Below are 24790 nucleotides of genomic sequence, written 5' to 3' on the forward strand. Positions count from 1 at the left end.
GTCAGGAGAAGAGCAGAGGGCGAGCTAATGACGGAGCCGCTCATTAAGGGCCCTCACGGCCGGCCGGGGGCGTTAATTACCTCAGGGAAGCGAGGGGGGGGGGTGGGGGGGGAGCTGCCCGGATCCCCCCCTCCCCCCCCCCTTCCTTCAGGGCCCTTCCGAGGGCGGCGAGCGCGGCCCTGGCGGCTCGGAGGGGCCGGAGGAGGAGGAGGAGGAGGAGGAGGAAGGCTCCGGGCCGCCCCGCTCACCTGCCTGTGAGGGGCTGTCGTGGAGGAGGAGGGGGGGGGGAGGGGGGGCGCTGAGGCAGAGGCACGGCCGCGGGGACGCGCACTCCAACGGTCGAGCGCGCGCCCGCCGCTGCCGGCTCCCGCCGTCAATCACGGCCGCCCCCCGGCCTATCAGCGGCGGGCAGCGCGGCCGCCAGGGGGCGGGGCCAGGCGCGCGCCGGCCCCCGCCGCCTCGCGGCCGCCGTAACGGCCGTAACGGCCCCGCCTCACGCTGAGGGGAAGGGGGGGGGGCGGGCAGCGCCATGGGGCCCGGCCGCTTCCTGCGGCCGCTGCTGCGCTGCTGCCGGGCGGTGCCGCCTCCTCTGCCTCGGGGGGCGGCTGTGAGGGGGCCGCTCAGCGCCGCGCTCCGCCTCTGGGCGCCTCAGCGGCCGCCGGGCAGGGGCGAGCCGCCCCTTGCGGGCGGCGGGGGGCGAAGGGCGGGCGGTGACGACGACGACGACGAGGACGAGGACGAGGATGAGGAGGAGGAAGATGAGGATGTGGAGGAGCTGCTGGGCCCCTCGCCGCTCGGCCCCGTGCCCGGCGCGCAGCGGGTGGCCGTGGTGCAGCCGGCGGTCCGCTGGGGGCCCAAGAAGCCGCAGCTCACCACCGGTGGGTGGGCAGGAGGGGGGGGGCACCCCCGGTGCCTTTCTCAGCCCTGATAATTGCAGGGCACCCCCAGCCCCGTTATTAGCCCTGGTAATTAATGGGGGCACCCCCAGTGCTGGTATCAGCCCTGCTAGACACAGGGGGCACCCCTGGTCACTACAACACCATATCCCCTTTACAGAATAAAATTGTTAACTTTTCAGAGTTTGTGTAAGCCTTCCCATTTTACAAGCGGGGAAAATTACGAAGGCACCCATCTGTCCAAACGTACATGAGAGCAGCGGTGAGCCTTTTCCATCTGTTCAGGCCCTCCAGATGAAGAGCACGAAGTGTCAGCAAATGATTCAGGGTGACTGCTGAAATGCCACAGTTACAACAGAAAAATGAGCGCTAAGATGAATATTATCGATAGGATGAGAAAGGACCACGGTTATAATTAAAAATATATTACCTTTTGGACTTCTTTAATACATCAAATGACTTTTTCTATCTAGAGAAACATGATGAAACTCCTATGGGAAGAGGATCTCCTGTCTGGCAAATCAAAACTGGATCTACTGATCTGATTTGCCCTTGTGATTTCATGAAATCCTCATAAATCTGTTCTTTGCCACGTAGATGGTTTAAAAAAAAAATGACTAATGAAGCAGATTGAAATCTGTGTCTTTAGCAAGTCAGAAGTCAGTGTAGGTCCTTGATAAGAGTAGGTACCAGTGGTAAGAAGCAAGGTATGCGGTATTAGTAGTTCTTTACATATTGCCACAAAACACCCAGGAATTATTCCTGTGATCTTGTGGTTATCTAAAATAGCAGTTTAATCTAAAGCTAGTTAAGCATTTTACTTTTTAAGAAAAAGGTACAGTGTAGAGGCAAAGAGGTGAGTAATCTATTGACTATACAATTCAGAATTCAAAATCAAGAACCATAAAAATAATTTGTACTGGCAGAAAGATGCTTTTGTGTAGTAAAATTGCATCGAACTAGGAGTTTAATTATTCTGATTAGAGGTAAGGCATTTTGCACCTTATGCTGCTCATTAAAACCATTGGACCTGTAGAATTTAAGTGTAGCATAGTCGTTCCCTGTTCACACATCTTGTAGTTACTGGCAATTTGAGCAGTTGATATAACCTTTTTTTTTTTTTTTTTTTTTTTTTTCTGTGTGTGTGTCTCTAAAGCTGAGTTACAGATTGCCGAAGCCGTTGCTCTCATAGATACCCTTCCGAACTGGACTGTTTTAGATAAAATAATTATTCCTACAAAAAATCCTGACAAGAAGTTCGTTTTTGGCAAAGGAAACTTTGATGTTTTGACAGGTAAGGACTGAGGTTTGTCAGGACTGCATCATTCAGTAAGGAAAGCTTCTGCAGCTGAAAACTATTTAAGGATAGCTATAAAAGTTGAAAAAAGGTAAAGGTTTTATTAATCCGTCAAATAGGTTTGCAGACAAACTTCAAAGATATTTTTTTCAAAAGCAACATGGAATAGAAATAACCCATATTCATTTGAAATGTGTGGGGCACCTTAATCACTATGCTTAAGTGAATGACGTAAAAGAAACTGGCAGCTGTTTTTGACATAGTATGAAATTAAGTGCGGATACGGCTGTTCTGTGGACAAAGAATATGATGCCATTTGGAATTTTATGAGCACCGTGCTCAGTGCAAAATGGTTTTATATTCCGTATATTTTAAGAAGAGAATTGACATTTAACACTGCATTTTGTAACGGTTATCCGTCTTCTAGAAAAGATTAAAAAAATGCCCCATGTGACAGCTGTCTTCTTGAATGTGGAAAGAATATCTTCAGTAACAAAGGTAATTTAATATCAAATCATATTCTTTACATCCATATTGTTTGGAAGATCTTGATGCTATCAGGAGGGTTGGTTAATGATAATATATGAAGCCAGCTGGACTGAGTTTTTCTGAATGGAAACTTTAATTCTTGTTATATTTGTCCAGCTGATAATAAGTGTATCTACATGTCATGCATGAAGTTTTCCTGCAGCCTGATAGCCTTTTAGTATAGACTGTGTTTGTGCATTTGCCACTGGCTCTACTTACATGTAAAATGTTGGAAAAACTTCTCAGATCTTACTCACAAAAGGGGGGTGATAACACAGCTTTTGTTGTGAAGGAATGTCAAGATTTTGGATTACATACGTGCACGGGTTTCATACCTCTACGAATTCTATATGCTTTTTCTGTAGTGCTATGTCTGCTGTATTGTATTTTGAATATGAGGTATAAATTCAGAGCAAATCTGTATTATTTTTTTTGTACTTTTAAACTTTCATTCCTAATCCTTACAAAGAAAATGTATTTTACAAAGATAGATTGCTTGTGGGGAGAAGCATGCTTTGCTTTTTTTTTTTTTTTTTTTTTTTTTTTAACACTTTGGCAATAAAATAACTGGCTTGTGAACTATATGCATGTGAACTATAAGCATGCCCTTTGGCATGCTTAAACAAACTGAAATAAAAAATTCTTAGCTTTTTTTGCATGTGCAGTGTCAAACAGGGTGTAAAGTGCAAACACTGCAAGCAAACATCAGTGCTTTGCAGGTAGTTTTGAATGTTTTCCCTGAATTATAAAATTATCAGAGGTAGATATATCCAATAGTTATCTTGAGTATTTCAATTTATCAATTAAATGAAAGTTGAAAATGTTTCCTATAAACCTAGTTTTTATTCCCTAAATTGAAGTATGAGTTCTTTTAGTCCCAGCTTTACTACAAAAAATCTTTTCATAAATCTAGATCTTAAGTACATTTTAACGGGATATAGATTCAATAAAGTGTTTGAGAATGTGCACAGAAGATGAGCATTCTGGATTTTAGAGATGGTGAAGGGAAACTACTGCATACTTCAAGTTCTTTGAGTGTCTTTTGGTGAATTAGGGCAGTTTGGGGTGTGGGAAGAGAGGAGTTTATTATTTCATGGAAGGCTTGTTATGAAACAATTTTTCTTTCTTCCTCTCTTGTTTTTTTCTTTTAACTTCAATAACTATTTTGCTTTTCCTTTGTTATCTTTATCCTTTCCCGTACTAGCATTTCGTAATTATTTTTTGTAAGGTCTTAGCCACTGAAATTCTTCATTCTTTTAGTGCTGTGAGATGTCCTGTAGGAGCTGTTTTCAGAATCTGTTCAAGGCAATAGAAGGATTCTCGTGGAATTCAGTGGTCCTAGATAAAAAGTTCTACCTTCTAAATTCTTTTTCACCTTTCTTCCTTGTCAAACAAAATGTTGCTTTTGGGTGCTCATAATCATTACTGTGAGTTCAGGTGCCAATCAGCTAACTGTAACTGTAATGCTGTGTACGAATTGATTTACTGGTATTCTGAATCGGGCAGAAAACATCTAGGTTATTTTGTTTTACATGGCTAAAGAAAGAACTAGAAGATGCCTGGGGAGTGAAAGTCTTTGACAGATACACCATTGTACTTCACATTTTTCGTTGCAATGCCCGCACTAAGGAAGCAAAACTCCAGATTGCATTGGCTGAAATTCCACTCCTAAGGTACCTCAAAGTGTGTACTGACCCTTGTATATTTTAGTGAAAATTTCGTTACATTAACAATCAGGGTAATGCTATATCGTGGGGAAAAAAAATGCCACTGTTTTGGTGTCTCCGTACTATGGTCAATGATTGAATAGAGTGTAGAAATATTTGCATTAATGTAATTGCTTCAAACTCCTACAGTGCTGACAGGCAAAACAAGAAAGTGTTCAATAGATAACGTTACGAAATGTATTTCTAGTGAATAGGTCCTGGTTCTTTCTGATATGGAAGATGGGTTGCAAGAATGTATAGGAATTAGGTATGTGTAGTTCATATATAAATAGGTTTAATAAGGAAAGCTATAAACAAGGAAGTTTAAAGGCATTAATTTGCATCTGAATTTTCCACATTTCTGTATTATGTGGCATAAAAATATGCTGGTGTGTGTTGCGTGGATGTATCAGAGGCATTTTTGTCTCTTTAAAGTTTCTGAACAGCCATTATGATTTACTAAGAGTTGCATGACTTTTCAAACTATGGTTGAAGAGCCAGAAATATCTGGGTTTTCTCACCATGATCTGGCTTTATTTATACCTGTGTCTTGTAGCGTTGTAGTGTTTTCATCTGTACTGTTAGAATATCACTAATGCTTCATATTTGCTAGGCATTTTAAGGTAGCTTGGTTAGAGAAGATTGATTTTATTTAAATATTACTCCACTGCCAGGTCAAATCTAAAAAATGAGGTGTCTCAGCTAGATCAGCAGAGAGGTGGATCAAGATACATCATGGGCTCAGGTAAAGTCTATTCCCATGAATTAGACGATTTTTTTTCTTCATAGTCTTTAAAATAGATTAAATTGCATCTTATTAGGGGGAGGCTCAGGGGAAAGACAGTTTGTGTTTTGCATCTGATTAATTGAACATGAAAAAACGTGTTGGATGGTAACTTCAGTCATAGCCATAGTAAAGTTTTCATGCTCAGTAAGTGGCCATGGACAGAGCATTTGCAACCGCAGTTTATTGTGACCAGACATGGTTATTCTAGAGTGCTTAGCATGTGTCTTAATAATTATTTATCACTCTGACTCTATCTTTGGCAAGAATATGCAGTTTTAATTGCTTATGTATACTGTCATATACCCTAATGGTAACTCACTCAATTTCCAGATAGACAGCATCACTTGTTTTACTGTTCTCTTGTAGACTATTCTGCCAGTTACTCATTTGTATTTTTCAGGTGAGACATTCATGGAGACACAGAATCGCCTCTTGAAAGAAAAAGAACTTAAAATTAGGCATGTCCTGGAGAAGCTAAGAAGAAAAAGGTCTCTGCTTAGAACTCAGCGCAGAAAACGCGAGTTTCCAGTTATCTCAGTAATGGGCTATACAAATTGTGGTAAGCAAAAACTCATAAAATTGTCACACAAAGAAGCTTGCCTTGTCTCATTTTTAATTAGAGTCTCTAGCCAGAATCTGATTTTGGTATGAATAGGCTTTGTGTTCTAATTACGTTTTAGATTTTATAATGAGAATATGTCAGTTAGATTATAGTTAGGAAAGTAAATAATGCTTGTTACAGTCAGATTTTTTTGCAGACATGTTCTGGAGAAATTTCTAGTACCTATTTTGTCAAAAAGATTTTTCATCTAATGCTGAAAACTGTCATGCTAGTGTACTTTGTATGTATCTTTATTACTTGATCAGAATGGATAGAGAAAAGTACGTGGGTTTTGAGATCACTAGGAAATGCTGAGGCATAGAAGGAAAATTCAGGAGAGTTGGCAACTAATCTGAGAAATGTGCTTAAAAAGCACTTTAGCTTTTCATAGATTAATGTATAGTGTTTAGAGAAAATTCTTAAGAGAATCTAAATAAAACTAAAGGTTTTTTCTTTTTTTTGTAGCTTACGCAAGTGAATTCATGCACAAGGCATACATTGACTTTGGACTAGACGCTTCTCAGATTACATTATTTTAAAGCCATTTCATTTTATTATTCAACTTCTTTATAAAAAGCAAACTTACCATGCACTAGTTTTGATATTTATTACACTGATACTTTTAAGCCACTTATAGAGTTGAAGATTCAACAAAGACATCTATAGCACAATTTTGCATACATAATTGAAATACTTTAAGCTAAAGTGCTCATATTCTAGGTAATGACTATAAATTCTGTAAAATATTTATGAAGAGTTAAATAAATTTCTCTGGTATCATATTCATGACAGTACACGTAACAAAAGCATAAAACTAATAAACTAAATAGTGCTTCTGGTGATTGTTGGATTTAACAAGGAAATGTTAAATCATTTTATTTCAGAACAGAAGCACTGAGGAGCATGTGTGTGTGTGTGCTTCCTAATGTTGTCATGGCAGCATTCTTCAGATAGTCTTAGAGGTGAGACGTGTAGGTAGGTCACTTTGCAGGTCAGTGCAGTCTGTGATCATCTTGTTGTTATTCCACAGCACAGCTTCCAGACATGGCCTTAAATCCAATTCTGAGTTATAAAAGTTAAGATTATCTTTGGGTTTCATAACATAATACAGATAACTACTCACAGGCTAGACTTCTATTAGTGAACTAGATATGAAAGATACATAGTGTCATAAAACTCACCCAAGTCTTGTGAATTAATATTTCACTTGAAACAAGCCATTAAAGTCTTGTTGTTCTGTTTTCTTTTGTTTTTATTTTAATTAGGAAAAACCACCTTGATCAAAGCCTTGACCGGGGAAGCAGGACTTCAACCCCGAGATCAGCTGTTCGCCACTCTTGATATTACAGCTCATGCTGGCTACCTGCCCTCACACATGGCAGTTATTTATGTTGACACTATTGGGTTTCTGTCTGATCTTCCACATAACCTGGTTGAGTCCTTTTCAGCTACCTTAGAAGAAGTTGCTTACTCAGTAAGTAGTTGACTATAAACATTGAGAAATCGACTCAATTTTCTTCCAGATAGTCTTTGCCCCTTCAGAAATGGGGAACTTAACTGGCATGCTGTTCTTAGTGATGTACCTGACTGACTGTAGTGGTCTTCTAACATAATAACTATCAGGTGAATATCCTATAATAAACCAATTTTCTGATACTTTATGCAGAATATGTAAGCATGAATAGGTTTCAGAATTCAGAGTATACATGTCCTTTTCCATGGGGTTTAAGCCAGATAATTTTTTTTTCTTGTTAAACACATGAAAACCTAGACTGTGCGTTGGCATAGGTTGAGGTTCTCTTTCTTGAGAATAAAAAAATGAAGTAAACCCTTCAGAGTGCTCTGGTTTTGACTTAAGGTTTCCTGTAGCTCTAAAAATGGACTGTTGTGATACAGGCAGCATGTAATAAATGTTAGTGTTCTTTTCCTATAATATTTTCATTACTTGCCTGTTACAGCAAAATTTAAAGTTGCATATTGTCTAACTCTGAGATGAACAGATGAACTGATGAACTGGCTAAATGGCAGAGGGTCGGAGTGAGCGGGCTATGTCTGTCTGGCGATCAGTCGCCAGCAGTGTTCCTCAGGGCTCAATTCTCCGGCCAGTCCCATTCAGTGTTTTTATCAATGAGCTGGATGCAGGAGTGGAGCGCATCCTTAGCAAGTTTGCTCTGATACTGAACTGGGGGGTGCTGTTGACTCTCTTGAGGGACGAGAGGCCTTGCAGAGCGATCTAGATCTGTTGGAACATTGGGCAGTCAGCAATAACATGAAATTCAACAAACATTAATGCCAAGTGCTGCAGCTGGGATGGGCACAGGTACAGACTGGATGAGTGACTGGAGGGCTGTTCTGCAGAAAGGGACTTGAGAGTGCTGGGCCAGCAGCGTGCCCTGGCAGCCAGGAGGGCACTTTGGGATGCCTCTTACACATTTTCGGGTGCGTTAAACACTGCACAGCCAGCCAGTCAAAAGAGGTGGTTCTCCCACTGGATTTAACACTGGTGTGGCCTCACCTTGAATACCATGTGCAGTTCTGGGCTCTGCAACAGAAAAGGGATGTTAAGGTACTTGGAAGTGCCCAGAGGAGGGCAGCAAAGTCGGTGGAAGGGCTGGAAGGCAAGTCCTATGAGGAGAGGCTGAGGACACCCGGGCTGCCCAGCCTGGAGAAAGGAGGCCGAGAGGCGACCCCAGTGCTCTCTGCAGCGTCCTGAGGAGGGGAGTGCAGAGGGAGGTGCCGGTCTCTGCTCCCTGGGCACTGGTGACAGGACACGCGGGAACGGCACAGAGCTGTGCTGGGGGGTCAGGCTGGGATTGGGGAAATCTCTTTACTATGAGGGTGGTCAAACCCTGGAACAGGCTTTCTAGAGAGGTGGTTGCTGCCCCTGCCTGCCAGTGTTCGGGAGGCATTTGACAATGCCCTCAGTAATGTGCTTTAACTTCTGGTTAGCCCTGAAGTGGTCAGGCAGTTGGACTTGATCATCTTTGTAGGTCCCTTCCACCTTAACTATTCTATTCTATATAGATGGGGACTTAAAACAGTCTGTATCCTCAAAGGTAATGAAATCCTATGGTAGCTGGATGTCTGAATTCTTCTAAGGATTGATTTTTTAACTGTGATATAGCAGGAATTTCAAAAGCTGGCTGCTGCTATTATGTTTGGTTTACTTTTTAAGTCTTAAGTGAAAGGCAAGAAATGTACTTTTCACTACAGTTTTCAGAAGTTTGAAGCATTATCTTGAGCAAAGATGCTGAAATACTTTGAATGCAAATGCTGTTTGGTTATTTGTGTGTTTTTTGTTTGTTTGTTTGTTTTTGTCATGGCAAATACATGGCTTAGATTTGCAACCTATCTAACCATGTATGTACTTGAAACTGGTAACTTTTGTATAAAGTTACAAAGTATAAACTGTATAAAGTTATTGGTGCTAAGTGAAGCACCAATAGTAGTATCTCAGAAGCTAGGGATAACAAGAGTCTTCTGCATTTTGAATACAGAATTAAAATTTACATGCATTTTTTTCCACATTTGAAATGTTCTTTCAGCTATTACTCTTGTAAAACGTTTTTAGAATTAATATTTTTTCTTCTCCAATATTTTTGAAGTTTTGCTGTTATACAGCCTTGGCATTAAAAATTATATCATTTATTATTTGAAATCTGCCAATCAAGCTAGTTAAGGAATTCACAGAGCTTGTTTTGGGGTTGTTGGCAGCAATTCATGCTCTCTGGAGTGAGACTACGCTGCCACAGATTTTCTTTCGTCTTTGAATAAAAACCAGTATTGATTTTATACTGTTCCGGTAGGTCATTTTGCAGTGTTAACCTGCCAGGGCATTGTCTAATGTATAGGAAAGCAACTCGTACAAAAGAGAAATGCAAAAATGGTGTAAAATCTCTACAGCCTGGTAACTGGGTGTTCTGTTAAGTAACCGTCTTGTCTATTTGTGCTTGCTAGGATCTGATAGTTCACGTGAGGGACATCACTCATCCAGAAACCGTCCTCCAGAAAGCAAGCGTTCTCTCCGTTCTGAAGAATCTCAATCTTCCAAGCCATTTATTGGAATCAATGGTAGAAGTTCATAACAAAGTGGATTTGATAGAAAGGTGAGCAGGAGATGCCAAGTATACTTATATATCTTATATATCTTATAAGAATATATCTTATGTTCTGGAATCTCTATTTCTAGAAAAAAGCTTCCATACTTCTGAATATGTTTAATAGTGTTTCTCAGTCTTTTACATATGTAGCCATGGTCTTAAAAATTTAATTCATTATTTTTAAATATCAAAAAAAAATCATTTGAGACAAACAAGAAGTGATCTCTGTAGGAAGAGAGCAGTATAAAATAACACAGCTAAATTGTCTGTGCTTGGAATATTTTCTCAATATAATCTTTGCAAACAAGTATGATGGCAATTATTACTTTTCAGGTACGAACCCACTGAAGAAAACGCGTTAGCCATTTCTGCTCTACATGGACATGGGTTAGAAGAGCTGAAAGAAGAAATAGAGAAAAAAATTTTGAAAGCAACAGGGAAGAAGATTCTGACAATTAAAGTCAACTTACAGGGACCTCAGCTAAGGTAAACAACTCTGAATTTTATGAAGGACTTGAACAACTATGAAATTCTTAATATTGCAAAACTTATTTGCCAAAACATACAATACTAATTTTAATCTGTGACAAGAATTACAGGGATATTTGTAAACGTTTTTATGACCTATTGAAAAACTATCAAATATCACCAGTAGATACCATACAGCATGCTTCTCAAAGTGACCTTCACAGAGTTCTGTGTTAGTACAAAAAGACAAACTTCCTGAAAGACCATTCCACTGGTCCTGAAGCCAGATTTAAAAGAAAAAGCAGAGACCTGAAACATTTATGAAAACACCCTACACCCCGTTTCCAAACAGCAAGTAGCAAACAAAAAGTTAAGTGAAGCACTTCATCTTTTGAAGTGTTAAATTACCTAGATGCAAACATTCAGGTCTAAACCAACAATCATACTTTATGCACTCTGGAATGCCTTTAAGATGCTAATACACTTTTTACTTTTACAGTTGGCTCTATAAAGAAGCAACAGTTCAGGAAGTAGAAGTCATGCCTGAAGATGGCACGGCCATGGTGACAGTGATAATCAGCAACTCTGCTTTTGGCAAATACAGGAACCTCTTTCCCAGCAGTACTTTTTTTATACCATGAAACTCCATCCTTTTCTAGAAAAAGAAACTGATCTCATTAAGAGGATGTGAAATGAAGTTACTGGCCCATTAGCCTGGATGTGGAAGAGTATATTTATTAACCAGTTGATGTTCTTGACACATTGTAGAAGTGGACAGTGTTTCAGAAAACGTCTGGAAACAGTAAGAGCTTTGAGTTTCATTCTGGCAGCAAGTGCAAAAACAGCACTAAATTTTATGTTGGGAGAGTGGTTGGCTACAGGCCTTGGGCCTCAAACACGTGGGAATCACTGGATGACATCTAAATTAACCTTTGGAAAAGTACTGAGTTTCTTAAATCATATTTTTTTTTATCCTGTTTTTCAGAATAAGGTGTGTTCATGCATTCTGCTTGAATATATATTTACTTTAAAAAAAAAAAACTGCCATAATTTATTGCAGTGAAGCAGAAAACATTGGTTTGTATATTTAAGCAACTAATAAAGTTACCTGTGAACGTCTTTCACCCCATAGTGTTCCTGCATATGGTAATTTATCCACAATACCTACTACTGTATCAATTCTTAAAAGAGAAAACATCAGTATCACAGAAAGGAGAAGCACAACTCCTATTTCAGTCTTTATTACACAAACAGATCAAGTTTTATTAGGTAAAGTAACAAGACACTTGAAGGGTACAAAAGAGGCAGAAAAACATTGTGAGTTACAATAACACTTCATGCAGGTGGTGACTCTTTAAAAAATTAAACTGAATGACTGCTCTATATGAAGTAAATAGAGATGAGAACACGGATTAAAAGGCCCATAAAAAAAAAGTCTTCTCAATGGAATGTTTGGTTTTCACTCCTATGTCATCTGCAATTGTGGAAGATTGCATGAGATGAGGAGTGAGCATCTTGGCCTTTCATTCCTAGAAGTCAAAGTTAACTTTGATCTGGTATCAAGTGGCAGTTGATTTCAGAGTTATGCAACCATCTACTACAAACATGAGCATCTTGCCAGACACCTGAACTCAGCTTTTACATGTAAAGTGCATATCAAAAGTGAGGTATATTGATGAAGCTGCATAGTGAACTTTATACAATGCCTGTTTTCTTTTAGCCCTGATACTTGGCATTTTTCTTACCTTCATGATCATCAGTTATTGCACAGTCCATTTAAAAATTAGAAAAATAGAATTAATTTACAGTGCCAAGCAGCATAAAAACAGCATTTACGCAATCAAAGAATACTTACTGAGAGGAAATATGACTATGGCGCTACAAAAATATGTTAATAAAGGAAGACCAGTTGTGAAACCTCAAACGCGACAAGCTCATGAACTGTATTTTTAAAGCAGTCTGAGTTTAGATTAGAAATTAGTTTCATATGTGTTTATTTTCAGCGTAAAGGGTATTTTGGCAGCTCCTAATAAAACACATTTTACTGCAGCAGACAAAACTGTCCAGGAGCCTGGCTCTGGTATCTTTGGAGCGACTGCAGAAGGGGCATGAATGATAATAATGAAAGTATTCCAATGCACATATCTCACAAATCGTGAGGAATGTTGTGACTACCCTGCTAGTAAAATGATTCACAACTCAGCACACAACCGCAGTGTGTCAGTACCTTATCTTTCATATATCAAAAATATTTTTAACATTTTCATATTGCATATTTAATACAGTCTATGAAAACAGACAAGTCAGTTTCACACTGATAAAATACTGAGAATTGGGGTTGCAGTTATGCACAGAGTATCTTTTAAACTCCAAGAAAAATAAAATTACAAAACAATTTGTGCAACTAGTGACATTATATTTTTCTTCTTACTTGGACGTAAAATAAAATAGGAGTAAGTTCTTGAGATTTCCAATATTGCCAGCTGCTACAGAATCTAAGCACCTCTAAGTAAATTACACCCACATAACAGTTCTCTAGAGACTTCAGCAAGATCTTCCTGCTCTCTTTTTCATGAAAACACTTTGAAAGCCTGATGATTTTGAGAGCACTTCTCTTAATGAGTTTTTAAAACATCCCTGGTTTAAGTTAACTGGACCTTTATGTAGTCCAAGATGTTTAAACCAGGAAACTCTCAATGCACACAAAGTCTTTTCAGCTTTTCAAAGATTATAAAGCTGAGAATGAAATGGTATTTGTTCCTGCTGCTTTGCTGTGACAGTCTAATGGAGGATTAATTTTTGTGTTAAGTTCTATCACGTCTCTGACAAAATCATCGTTTCCTATGAAGTCTCCAGCAATGATGTTAATACATTCTTTTTGCGTTCCTGGATACTGCTTCCTCACCCAGATTTTCAAGCATGGAAGACTCCGGAGTGTCATTTCCTTCAGTGAGCCAAATGGGTGTAAAAGAATGTATCTTAAATTTTCAGTAAGGTTAATGCCCGCAACAAAGAATTTTTCTGAAACAAAAATCAAAAGGTGACACATTAAATATTCCTTTGAGGAGAACAGAAACCGCTCGGCATTGCATTAACTCCAGGTCTAGTTCTGCTGGGAATCATTAAAATGCTAACTTAAGATTGTTTCACAGACCTAGAAGTGTTTCAGTGGGCTGTCTTCGTTTGTTGCTGCTGTATGCCACACCAAACAATTAACTAAAACCCAGCTCATTCCTTGAACCATCCCAGTTCAGTTAAACCCGTCTCAAGTGTTTGTTGCAGGCTCAATGTTCTCCACCCACCAGTCTCCCTCTGCAAGGTGTGTTTCCACAAGGACTGCTTCCAGCTGACTACACTTCCCACGTGACATGTGAGAACACACGGTGCATCTACAGAAGCATTTTCCTTTGGATCAGGAGTATGCTTCTCAAGCAGTTCTTCCCCTCATCATCCCTTGGTTCTTTTCCACCATCACTCCGGTGAAGCAGCTGCTGCAGTGACATAACCTATGTACGCAGGTGCACTTGCGCACGCATTTACATCAGCAGGTAAGATGACATGCATGTTGCACTCCCTCGTGGGTGGGCGAGAGCACTCAGCACCGTGTGAGTGTCTAGAGCATGCAGCATGCCCAGCGGGGTGACATCCCTCACCCCTGTGAACTCCCAACCTACTCTTTCTGTTTGTGTTGCACTGCCATACCTGCCTCTTGTTTCTTTGCAGCAGCTCCCGTACGTACCTGGCCGGCCCATCCGCTTCATGCGCTCCAGGTACTGGATAAGAGCGTGAGTGGAAGTTCTGTTCCCCCACCAGTACGGGATGGCAGGCCACAGCTCGCAGTGCTTCTCCACCTCCACGACTTCTTCATACGAGACTATGACCTGGTAGCCGTGCTGCCACATGGTCCGCAGCGTCGGAACCACCTAGGGGAAATCACGGCCGGGTGCAAGTCAGTGGGAGCTGTGAGCCAACAAGAGCAGTGTCTGCCAAAGTTCAAATACCAAAGCGTGGAATCGCCTAGACAGCAAGGCTCAGATTTGGTTCAAGCAGTTCACCCTGCAGCCAGGTGGAGCTCTGGATGGATTACAAACTGAAAACGTGTTGCAAGAGGAAGACATAGCCCGTTCTGCACAAGGAGTGACAAGGAACACAAAGCCCCACACCCATCTGTAGGAAAACAGATGCAGAGAAGCAGCAGTAGTTTGGGCAGCTGTCCCACACAGACCCAAATTTCTTGCCACAGCCTTTAATGAAAACTTGAGTGTTCAGACTCAGTAAGGCTAAAGGTAAGAAAGATACTAATTCTGATTTCTGTAAGGGCATTGTTTCAGAAATTGGGATGCCCTGGTCATCCTGCATTGAGAGAAGGCAAGAGCTGAGTCACAAACTGACTCAACAGCCCTCCGTTTATTTATTTTTTGAAACCAACATTTTAACAGGCATCTTTTTCTTTTTTTTTTAAGAACGTTGGTGGTTAAAAGCTGTGTCTGTTGTTTGTGAAGAGGAATTGGTGGCTTTAGGATGTTCCAATTAGCTTCTTACTTAAAATAAAAACCAAAGTTGAAAAATTTTAATGCAAGTCTTTGAAGAAAGCCAGGGGTTGAATGAACATAGAAATCCCTCTTGGCTTCATCCAAGAGAGAGTGTGAGCCCCAATTAGATCAGAAAATACTGCAAAATTAAGATACAAGCTACTCATGAGCTACAAAATCTGTGGTTGACAGAAGCCTTTGCTTTACTACAGCTGCCTTTCTAAAGCTCAAACCTTTTTTATTTTTTTATTTTAAAGGGGGTACCAGAGATGTATACTCGAGCACAGGTGCTTATTTTGCAAACAAAGCAAAGATGAAACTGCAGATGTCTGACAAGGGATTTTTAAACCCTAATAATCCAGATCAAAGGAAGACACCTTGAATAGTTAAGGCAATTACAATTTTAAACACAAAGTAATGTTGTCACACTGTGGCCTGTGCCAGTATTACATGCAGACCTCTGCTTAGAGCTTCATAAACGCTTTGACGCTTACTTTTGTTCAACACCAGAGCTGCAGTCTTGAGAGACAGTAGATGTTAGGTGATTTTAAAATAAGTGAGCAAGCACAAGGCTGTTTGATGTTAATTCTGAATTTGTGATTCTGACAAGCCCCACAGCTACCTAACCTGCAAAGGCGTCACCTGCAGAAATGGCAAGCTCTGCTGTGCTGGTAACAGGCCCCCTGGAAACGATCCTGCTTGAGGGAAATACTTGGTGTCTCCTGTCTCCGCTGCCTGTCCTCCCTCTGCTTGGACACAGCTCAGAAACATTCTCTTTCTCCAGCCAGGTGAAGAAACCAAAATCTCAAACCATCACCTTCCTTCAACAAACTATCAGCAACAACTTGCCCCTCTCCCAATTAATATATTTTTTTTTTATTTTTAGTTTTGGAGCTGACCCAAAAGTAAATTTGACTGTCTTCTCCTGCGTTGCTCTGCTCATCCACGACTTACACACTCAAGGTATTTGGGGAAACAATAAAACAATGTCACTCAGGTCTTCAGTTATTCAGTGGAGGCCTGAATATTCAGAATCCCCTAATTTTGCTGAGAATTGTTCTATTTTAACTCTGCCATGCAAAATGCTTTGAAGTGGTAATAGTCAGCCCTTACTGACACACCAGCTTCAAAGGATTAATTCGAATCGCAAACAGGGTCATCATTATCCTGCACCCCTCACATCTCCAGAGAAAACCCTCTGTTCCTGTGCATCTTTGAAATGTTAATTGTTTAACTGCTAAAAGCTCCCACACCTTGTAAAAAGAAGGGGAAGCTAAAAATCTCAACTTATGAAATATAGTATACTAAGTAATTCTGATTATTAAATATAAAGCCTTTCTGGAGGGTCGGGTGACTGAAAGCTGCTAGGACGTGGCCCAACACAACTTGGAAGTTGGCCCAGTTGCCTGCTGGGGTTGGACTAGGTGACTTAGAGGTCTCTTCCAACCTAAACTACGTGATTTTTATGCTACGTATAGCATCAAAATGATTTGTAATTATTGCTGTGAAAAGACTTCTGTAAGGTAATCTGAATCCCATCAGCTCAGAAGGCAGACATCTCCACCTGAGACTGAAAGCCCTTGCCATAGTCTGGACTGTATTTTTAACAACCCTTCTTCAAAAAATCAGTCAGAACAGTGGGTGGCAGTTGTGTCCCTACTGTTGTGTCCCCTACTGTTATCCCACAACTCAACGGACATGACAGTCCAATTTAATTCCCTCCTCCACACTAAGGGATGTAGGTTTGCTATATTTCTTCAATTTTATTAAGTAAAGACCTATTTCTGATACGGCAAATGTTTCCTAGTTTAAAAATACAGCACAATCAGAAAACATATGACAATTCTGAACCAAAGGCCTCACTGTAATATATCATCCTTTAAAAAAGGTGGGAAAAAATCTCACACTTACATTTCTGGGACACAGCTTACACTGGAAAATCTCTTTTATACAGGCAATAAGATGACAGTGAAGTTTCTTGTTTAATCCATCAAAATTCCTGCAGGCTAAGATAACAACTTCCTGCGGATGAGCTTCCAACCACTTTAACACTTCCCACAGAATATCCTACAAGAGATAGTCATGGCAAATCATTTATGTTACCCTGGGGAAAGAAGTAAAACAAGCAGAGCATTGACTGTGAAGTAGAACCACAAAATCAGCATAGGTTTTGGAGTATGGACGTCTGACAGCCCACAGGATGTTCCAGAGAGAAGCACGCCAGGAAAACCTTTCTGCAGGTCCGCGATGATTTGCTCTGGATGTGGGTCTAACACACCAGACTTAGCAGTTTTATATTTTGATAATACCCACGAACCCCCTACCTCTTAGAGGCAGGTTAGCAGTAAACCCATCTTCCCAAGCTTCTTTAAGGGCAAACACTGTGTTAGTGGGAAACTGGAAAACAGGGGAAAGCTCTGTACTTGCTGAAACAGGACCTGTTCTCCCCGGTTGTTACAGGCAATGACACTTCTTGGAGCCCACCTGTCACTAGCAGGGTGGGCAGGCACTACATCTAACTGTCTGCTCGAGCATGCCACGACATGAAGGGTCCAGACCCCCAATATGAAGCATGAAACCAAAGTTTAGGCAGTTAGGCTACAAACTGAAGCTGCATTTGCTGGGATCTGTACAGCCAGGCGCAGATGAACGCACAGCCAGCTAAGAAAGACGTGAACTGGTCCACAGTGAGAGAGCACATGCAAAAGAGCAACTCACAGCAGTGTCTCCACAGTAGCTGACAGTAATTTGATCATGGGATCCAGACTCGAGTCTCTCTGTCTTTCAGGGAAATACTTTTTCCTCAAAAAGAAAAGTTTCTGTGATTTTATTAGGCTTTTAATACCTTCTGCTTTTTAGTAATGCCTGTCCTTATCAGGGAAATGGGACAGCCCTAGGTAGCATCCTGGGACAACACAAGATAAACCCCAGAAACACATGTTATGGGGGTAGGTGGTAGAGAGCAAGGCACAGCAGTTCCAGATGGATGCTGAAACGTTCCAGCCCAGTAACCTGCCCTGCCAACCTTCTCTAGTTTGAGGTCCTCACGTTAGGAAATCAAATAACCTATTCAAAAGACCTTGGGCCATTGTTTTCAGACTGTGATGGCTCTTACATAAAACAAGCAGCACTGTGTGTAGAGCCATTCTGAAGGCAAGGACAATACCTGTACAACAACAGTCGTGTACACCATGTGCACGAAGTACAGATTCATTGATGGATCGTTGGCCTTGTGGGCAATCCGAAAGTCCAAGTATCTAACGCCGGCCTCAAGTTGCTCCGTCACAGTCAGTACCTGAAGGGTGAAACAGAAGACAAAGGTCCCGAGAGCCTGGAAGGGATCTGTTTCTTTAGATTAGATAACTGGAAGAGGTGTATCAAATTAGCCCTGCGACATTTTTCACAGGTCTTTCATCTTTAAGATGGTGCTGTAAGGCACCGAGTCACAATTTGTATTATTTTACTATCTGACAAGAGGGATCCTGATTTCCCTGCAGAATACACCCCAGACACAGATTAGATTAGTTTCAGACCTCTGCATTTGTCGTGTTCTGAAAGTCAAAGATTCATTAACCTGTGCATAAATACACGATCACTGTTCACAAGACTATTTGTATAAACAAAACCTGCAGGATCAGCACCTTCGAAATTCTGGATTTATTTTGTTAGATCAAAGACTTCACCACGGATGTCTCTGCGGAGCTCACTCATCCTCAACAGAAGGAAAAACAAGAATAGAAAAAAATACTAGCTATTGTTCTTTTTTATTAGGGCAAAGTCTCTTAAAAAAAAGTTTGTATCAACTTGCAGAAGTCCTACAAAACAGAGGATCCCTTCTATTTTAAATTTCTCTTGGACCTCCCCTACTGACTTTGAGGGCTAAGTGGAACATGTGATAAAGCTGAGTTTCTGGGGCAAAAAATCCCAAATGGTACATCTCTTATCTATATCGAGACTCTTTCATTAAGAAAATAGAAGCAACTCAAATTAATACACTTAAATACTAATTTGTCTCAGTTCAACCTGCTTGTATGGACAACACTTTCAGGTCTCAGAAAAAATACTCTGCACTGATTTAGGCCTGAAAGGCTTCAGCAAAACTAAACCAATGCAAGGTGTTGTGCCCGATGAGCCACGTCGGTGGCATTAGCACCTGGACAGAGCTCAGACAGATAGTGGGATGTTCACCCTGCCTGGCTTTCACCATCCAACTTTCTGCTCCTAGGAGGGGAGTTTCACCTCCCCTGGCCGTGCCTGAGCTGCAGGGCTGGGGAGCAGCCCTGTGTGACCCGGGGTGCAAGTAGTGGGGTGCCTCTGACCACAGGAGCTGCCAGCAGCAACCTCCACGCCTGCTTGGTCTCCTCCAGGCTGGAGAAGCTGAGGGAGAGACCCAGGGGTCACTGGAGATGGGGAAGTATATGGTTGTAGGTCATATATAACCTTTTTGGCCAGAAAGAGCACCAGAATAAGCTGTTCTGAACTGTCCTTTGGAGAAACTTCTTCCTTTCCACTGGCTGCACGGGAAAACCAGAGAGATTTGGCTCCTTAATTCATCACCTGCATTTGGATACTCAATTAGACACTGTAAATACTGCCCCCAAGGGCAAAATGTAAGAGGAGGCCTTGTAGAGCGATGCTGCCTGGTGCTGCAGCCTCACGCCAGGCATCCAGAGCACAAGTGGAGATCACACACCCAGTGTCAGCCACCGTGCAGCCGAGACCTGGGCACCGGGGCTGAAACAGAAACAGAACAGCCAGGGCTGAATCCAGGCAGCTCCGAGGCGTTGGGCCATCCAGGAACGCGTGGGCCCTACCACTGGTTGGACTCCTTGATCTGGGTGCTCCAGATACCAACGGGTGGAGTCACCTCCCTGCAGGGACGGCTGGGCACCGCGGCACGTTTCCCGCTCAGCAAGCCGGGCTCGGGCCAGAAAATGAGTGCAAAGGTGTGTGGAGCTTCTTTGTCCCCTCCAGGGTCACCTCATCAGCCAGCAGGGCAGGAGCTTTCTGAATTTGACAAGGGCTTAAGTCACAAAGCAAAGGAGCAGCTCGAGAACAGGCGCTGCGCCGAGCGAGTGACCTTGCACATCAATCTGTGACTTACGTGGTGAGCCGGAGTGTCCAAGCCTCCCGTGTGCCAGGGCTGCTCGAGCACAGCACAAGGAGCCTAGGCATAATCATTGCCAGTTATCAATTATTCAGTTTTAATTCACTAATAATGAACTGCTCCTTCTAAAAGAACAAAAGTGAAAGGATTTCTGGTGCCTCTTTGATGCCAGCAAAGCCTCTTCTTTAGAAAAATCTTCAAAAGCTCTAACTTAAATTATGATTCCCAATTTTGTCTTTAACGGGCGTTTGTGAGGAACAGCAAGAGATAACTGCTACCTTAAAGTGTAGTCATTTTAAAAAACGAACTAAACCTTATGTGAGGTGTCAGACCTTCATTCTCTTAATCTGTAATGGTAAAAGTTCCCTTACACAATAGTTTTGTCTTTGCCGCTCACTGAAATATTTACACAATAAAGCAAGGGAAAACAACAGACACCTCACACAACAGTGACAGTACAAACAATGGGATTACCTTCTGAACACAGTGCAAGAAAAGAAAAACCTTTTTACTAACTTCCTTTGATAATGCTTATATTAAATGTTAACAATAACAATAAACATGCCAAAAGGATGATGGGTTTCTAGTAACAAGTGGTCAGTTTTAAGCAACATCTTTGTGAATCCTCCCTGCCTAAGCCGAATGATTTTTCCCTGCAAAGATAAAGTAAAAATAAAAAAAGATCTGGTACGTACAGCACAGGTATTTCATGAGAGCACGGATTTCTAGGCTGGAATAGAAACAGGAAGTTCTGTTCTCTCATTGCTGTGTGGGAGATCATGACCCCCTCAGCACAGCAGCACATACTTCAGATTTGTTCAGGCCTGGGAGCGTTGGACAACTCTTACCTGTGTTATAGACCACTTCATAATGATCGGGCGTACAATGCAGGGCATAAATTTATTTAAAAGCTCCACCAGCTTCGATTCATTGCCACTAACAGCCGAGTTTTTATCCAAGCAGTATGTCATAGTGTCGTGACTCCCTGTGGAATACAAAGGTAAATGTTAAATGAATGTCATTTCTTAATTACTCAAACACCACGAGACATGGTTATATTGCAGGCACACGCCTGACACACCACCTGATTTCCAAAACATACCTGTGTATTGCTTGTAGGTATGTATATTGCCCATGTAGGTATGGTCAAAAGGTGGGCTCTTCTACAGAGATCGCCCACCTGACATTGACAGCACGAAATCCTCATGAGGGGAGGGCACTGAGACTTGTCAATATTTTTCCCTGAAGCAATTCTTTTCCTTGAATCTATTTGGAATTTGTCCCGATTTCAGACTTGTTCAGGATTTCATGCCCATGCCCCTCACCTTTGCCCATGAAACTATACAGAACCATGCCTGAAAGCTGAAATTCACTTTCTTACACATTTGATTGGATCAACTCCTAATCTGGCACTTCAAGCATTTGTGTCTTAAATATCTGGTAAGAATGCCTCCCTGAACAAAGCATGAGTGCTTGAAGGCTTCAGAGACAAATCTAATCTAAGTTTGCATGTGACAGACGGGCAGGATCCACCTTTTAGGGACTTCAGAACTACCTCTTTCCAGCACAGAGAATTACAAGTTACATATTAGAGTCAAGTACAGCCTGTCCAAATGTTTGACTTCCAAGAAATGTTAAGCCTGACACAGCTCTTGCATCATATTTAGATGAACCTCTATGTCCGCTTTCTTCAGTACAGGCAGCCAGCGTTTCTGCTAGCTTCTTCTGTTCCATTATTTCTTCTGATTTTGAAAAACATCAATAAGCTAACAACTCCATGAAGTGATTTGCTGGGATCTTTACAGAGTATCTGCAAGGAATTTGCATATCATTTTGGTTTTGAAGTCTTCTGTCAAAGCGTTCACTGATGCTAGGAGCTTCTAGCAGCAGTTGGCATCTTGATGGCTTCTTGAAAGGTCAGTCTTACTGGTGCCAATGGCAATACTTCTAGCAGCCAAAGGAAAAGGACAGGCTTGTATTTGAAACAGAGAAAATCATTTAAAATGGTCAGAAATAGTTTAATGTCTCACTATTTTTCACCTTCACAATCTGCTTTCTGCCTCTATTTTCCTGCTTTAAGGACCCAAACTAAGATTACTGCAGAGGGAAGTTTGACAATGAGGGCAGTCAAAGAAGTTTGCCCTAAAAGATGTAGGAGTCAAACCACTAAATCCACATGGACCAAATCCAAGTCTGAGAGAAGGGAACAGGATTCCAGCCATGGGTGTTGCATCTGCTGATGCCAACCAGCCTGCGGATAATAACCTTTCATTTAGGAGTCTTCTTGTGATGTCAGTGGGTTACAGTGATAAGAGGAAGATGGCATATCCATGGTGCAACAAATACAGTGCAAAGACGGTGAGGTAGCAAAAAAAAAAATAAAATAAAAATGCAGTTTTGGAACTTGAAACGGCATCCCCTGCAGCACCGTGGTGACCCTGGCACAACACAGCACCAGCTTCTGAAAGCTGCCTCTGTCTCCTTGTCATGATTTCAGAACACACTTTCTCAGGTTTCCTGAGTGCCTTGTTGTCTTCTTTATCTGAGACAAGCCCAGCCATCCCATTCCGGGAACCCCTTGGCTTGTGACACCTTTACCATGTCCTAGGGACCAGACGGACAGGCCTGGCTTCTGTGAGGAGGTCAAACAGCTTCCGTTTCCTAACTGAGTTTCCCCCAGACGTTGCTCCCTCTGACAACCTGCCAGAGCTGTCCTGACCTGGTTGGTCGTAATTTGTTTTGTTCTGACCTGGGCTGGACGAGTTTTGCAGGTCAGCTGGAGAAGCAACAAAACCTTCCAAGCTACGTGTCCTGCAGTGCTCAGAAAAATTGTACAGTGTTTGCCAAAATGGACTCAGAATCACAGAATATCCTGAGTTGGCAGGGACACATGAGGATCATCGATTCCAACTCCTTGCTCCACAGAGGCCCACCCAAAGATCAAACCACATGTCTGAAGAGTATTGCCCAAATGCTTCTTGAACTCCGTCAGGCTCGGTGCTGTGACCTCTTCCCTGGGGAGCCTGTCCCAGTGCCCGATCACCCTCTGGGTGCAGAGCCTTTTCCTGACATCCAGCCCGAACCGACCCTGCCGCAGCTTCATGCCATTCTGCAGCCGTTCTTCTGTGCCTGCCTGTTCTGCATGCAGATTTGCTCATGAGAACAGCAAACATTCACAAGAATGCCAACGTCACTGTTAGGAGAAGTGCCAGGAAATCAAAAGCACACATCAGCAGTTTCTCAGCTTTCAACCAAGAAACATGACTGCGAAAGCTCTTTAGAAATAACACTGTTCCTTTTCATTGAAAACCACGGAGCATGATACTGGCTTTTGGAACAACTTTTGCAAGAGGAATAGAAGATAAAAAGGGAACATGACCTTTCTTCTGCCATAAGATAGTTACTTATTTTCTTATTTTGTTGATTAAAAAAGAAATTAGATTTTCTTTATAACATCTGAGTACTCTTATTTAGACTTTATCCAAAACTGAGAGGTGTGCTTGTTTTGATGTTAACATCACTTTAAATTTCACATCCAAAAAGTCACCATGAAGTAAGTTTCTGCTTTTCACTTTAAATCATATTCCGCTGTTCCACGAGGGGTAGAAGAGCTCCACCACAGTTCTCAGGTCCTCCCAGGGCTCTGCTCACTGAAGATAAGACTTGATTTTCCTCGTTATCTCTAAATACAGCTTTGCTAAGTTAACCTAGGATTCTCTAACCTACATAAAACATCCATCCACATGCTGTGCTGCTTTCCACCCAAACTGTCGCATCTAAAGGTGTGAGAGAAAATGTGGGCTGGACTGTCCTTCTGTACCATTCTCACTGGGGAGGCAAAGTGCTCAAGAGCTAACAGTCTTCCCACAAGCCAGTGAGAACAGGTTCTCCTGTAAATTCTTTAGGCAGAATGAGAAAAAAAAAAATCTCCTCAAGGCAGCAGAAAGAACCAGCAACATGACCCCAAAAATGCTAATGATAAGCAGGTCTGGATGCAGTACCAAGGAGGACTCCAACTATAATGCAGGTGCATTTACCCATAACTGCATAAATCTAGTTTTACATATTAGAAAAACATATTAGAAAAAAAATGGCCAAGGTGAGCAAATGCTCAGATTATTAGCACTGATCTGACAAGATGATTCATAATCATCTTGTGCATCTTGATGCCAAAGAAGTCTCACTTTCTTCCCTTTCCTCAAGAGGTCATTTTTCCCCTCCCCTCTGAGAAACCCCCCAAAATACAAAATAAAGATATTCACACACTTGCACACACCACACAAACACTCCCCCAAGCCCTTCTCCCACACACTGACCCAAATAATAAATATAGCCATCCCGAAATGGCACAAACAGGATGTTCCAGTGCTGAAGTGACATGCCAATAAAGCATCACAGGACAAAAGTTAATCTTTACCTGGAAGAGCTAAGTTATAGAGGGGAATATCCCAGAGCTTTTCAGGTAACTCTGACATCCACTGGCCATTTTCGTGGCACACATGAAGGGAGGTCTGCAAAGGGCCTTCCATTAGTACCTGTTCTAGGATGTCATAGGGTGTCCTGGGAGGAAAAAAAAGAAAAAGATAACTAAATTATTCCATACACTGTGGCTGAGTTAATGCCATTGGACCTGTGCAGAATGTATTTATACATGCTATAAAACGTCAACCCTTCTCTCAAGTTGCAGCAGCAAAACGTCAAGAGCCCCACAGGCACAGGATACACTGCTCCTGTTAATATTGCCTTCCCACACAATGCCAAAGGGACG

At 41.8% G+C, this 24790-nt stretch overlaps 2 protein-coding genes across 2 annotated transcripts; one reads left to right on the forward strand and one right to left on the reverse strand.

The window, feature by feature from the left end:
* The first annotated feature begins 529 nt into the window (after positions 1-529).
* GTPBP6 (GTP binding protein 6 (putative)) lies at positions 530-11514 on the forward strand. The gene is made up of 10 exons (XM_032199586.1): positions 530-878; positions 2053-2190; positions 2621-2691; positions 4264-4394; positions 5102-5172; positions 5615-5773; positions 7081-7289; positions 9773-9921; positions 10249-10401; positions 10883-11514. Exons 1-10 carry the CDS (start codon positions 530-532, stop codon positions 11022-11024), a joined length of 1572 nt encoding a protein of 523 aa, XP_032055477.1. The 3' UTR covers positions 11025-11514.
* A 1270-nt stretch (positions 11515-12784) lies between these two features.
* On the reverse strand, positions 12785-24551 carry PLCXD1 (phosphatidylinositol specific phospholipase C X domain containing 1). Its single transcript, XM_032203385.1, has 6 exons — positions 24440-24551; positions 20871-21007; positions 18082-18210; positions 16827-16982; positions 14123-14306; positions 12785-13404 (listed from the first exon to the last, which is right to left on the reverse strand). Exons 1-6 carry the CDS (start codon positions 24549-24551, stop codon positions 13112-13114), a joined length of 1011 nt encoding a protein of 336 aa, XP_032059276.1. The 3' UTR covers positions 12785-13111.
* Between the last annotated feature and the right edge of the window lie 239 nt (positions 24552-24790).

This window comes from Aythya fuligula, chromosome 1, assembly GCF_009819795.1.
Source record: "Aythya fuligula isolate bAytFul2 chromosome 1, bAytFul2.pri, whole genome shotgun sequence".
NCBI classification, from domain to species: domain Eukaryota; kingdom Metazoa; phylum Chordata; class Aves; order Anseriformes; family Anatidae; genus Aythya; species Aythya fuligula.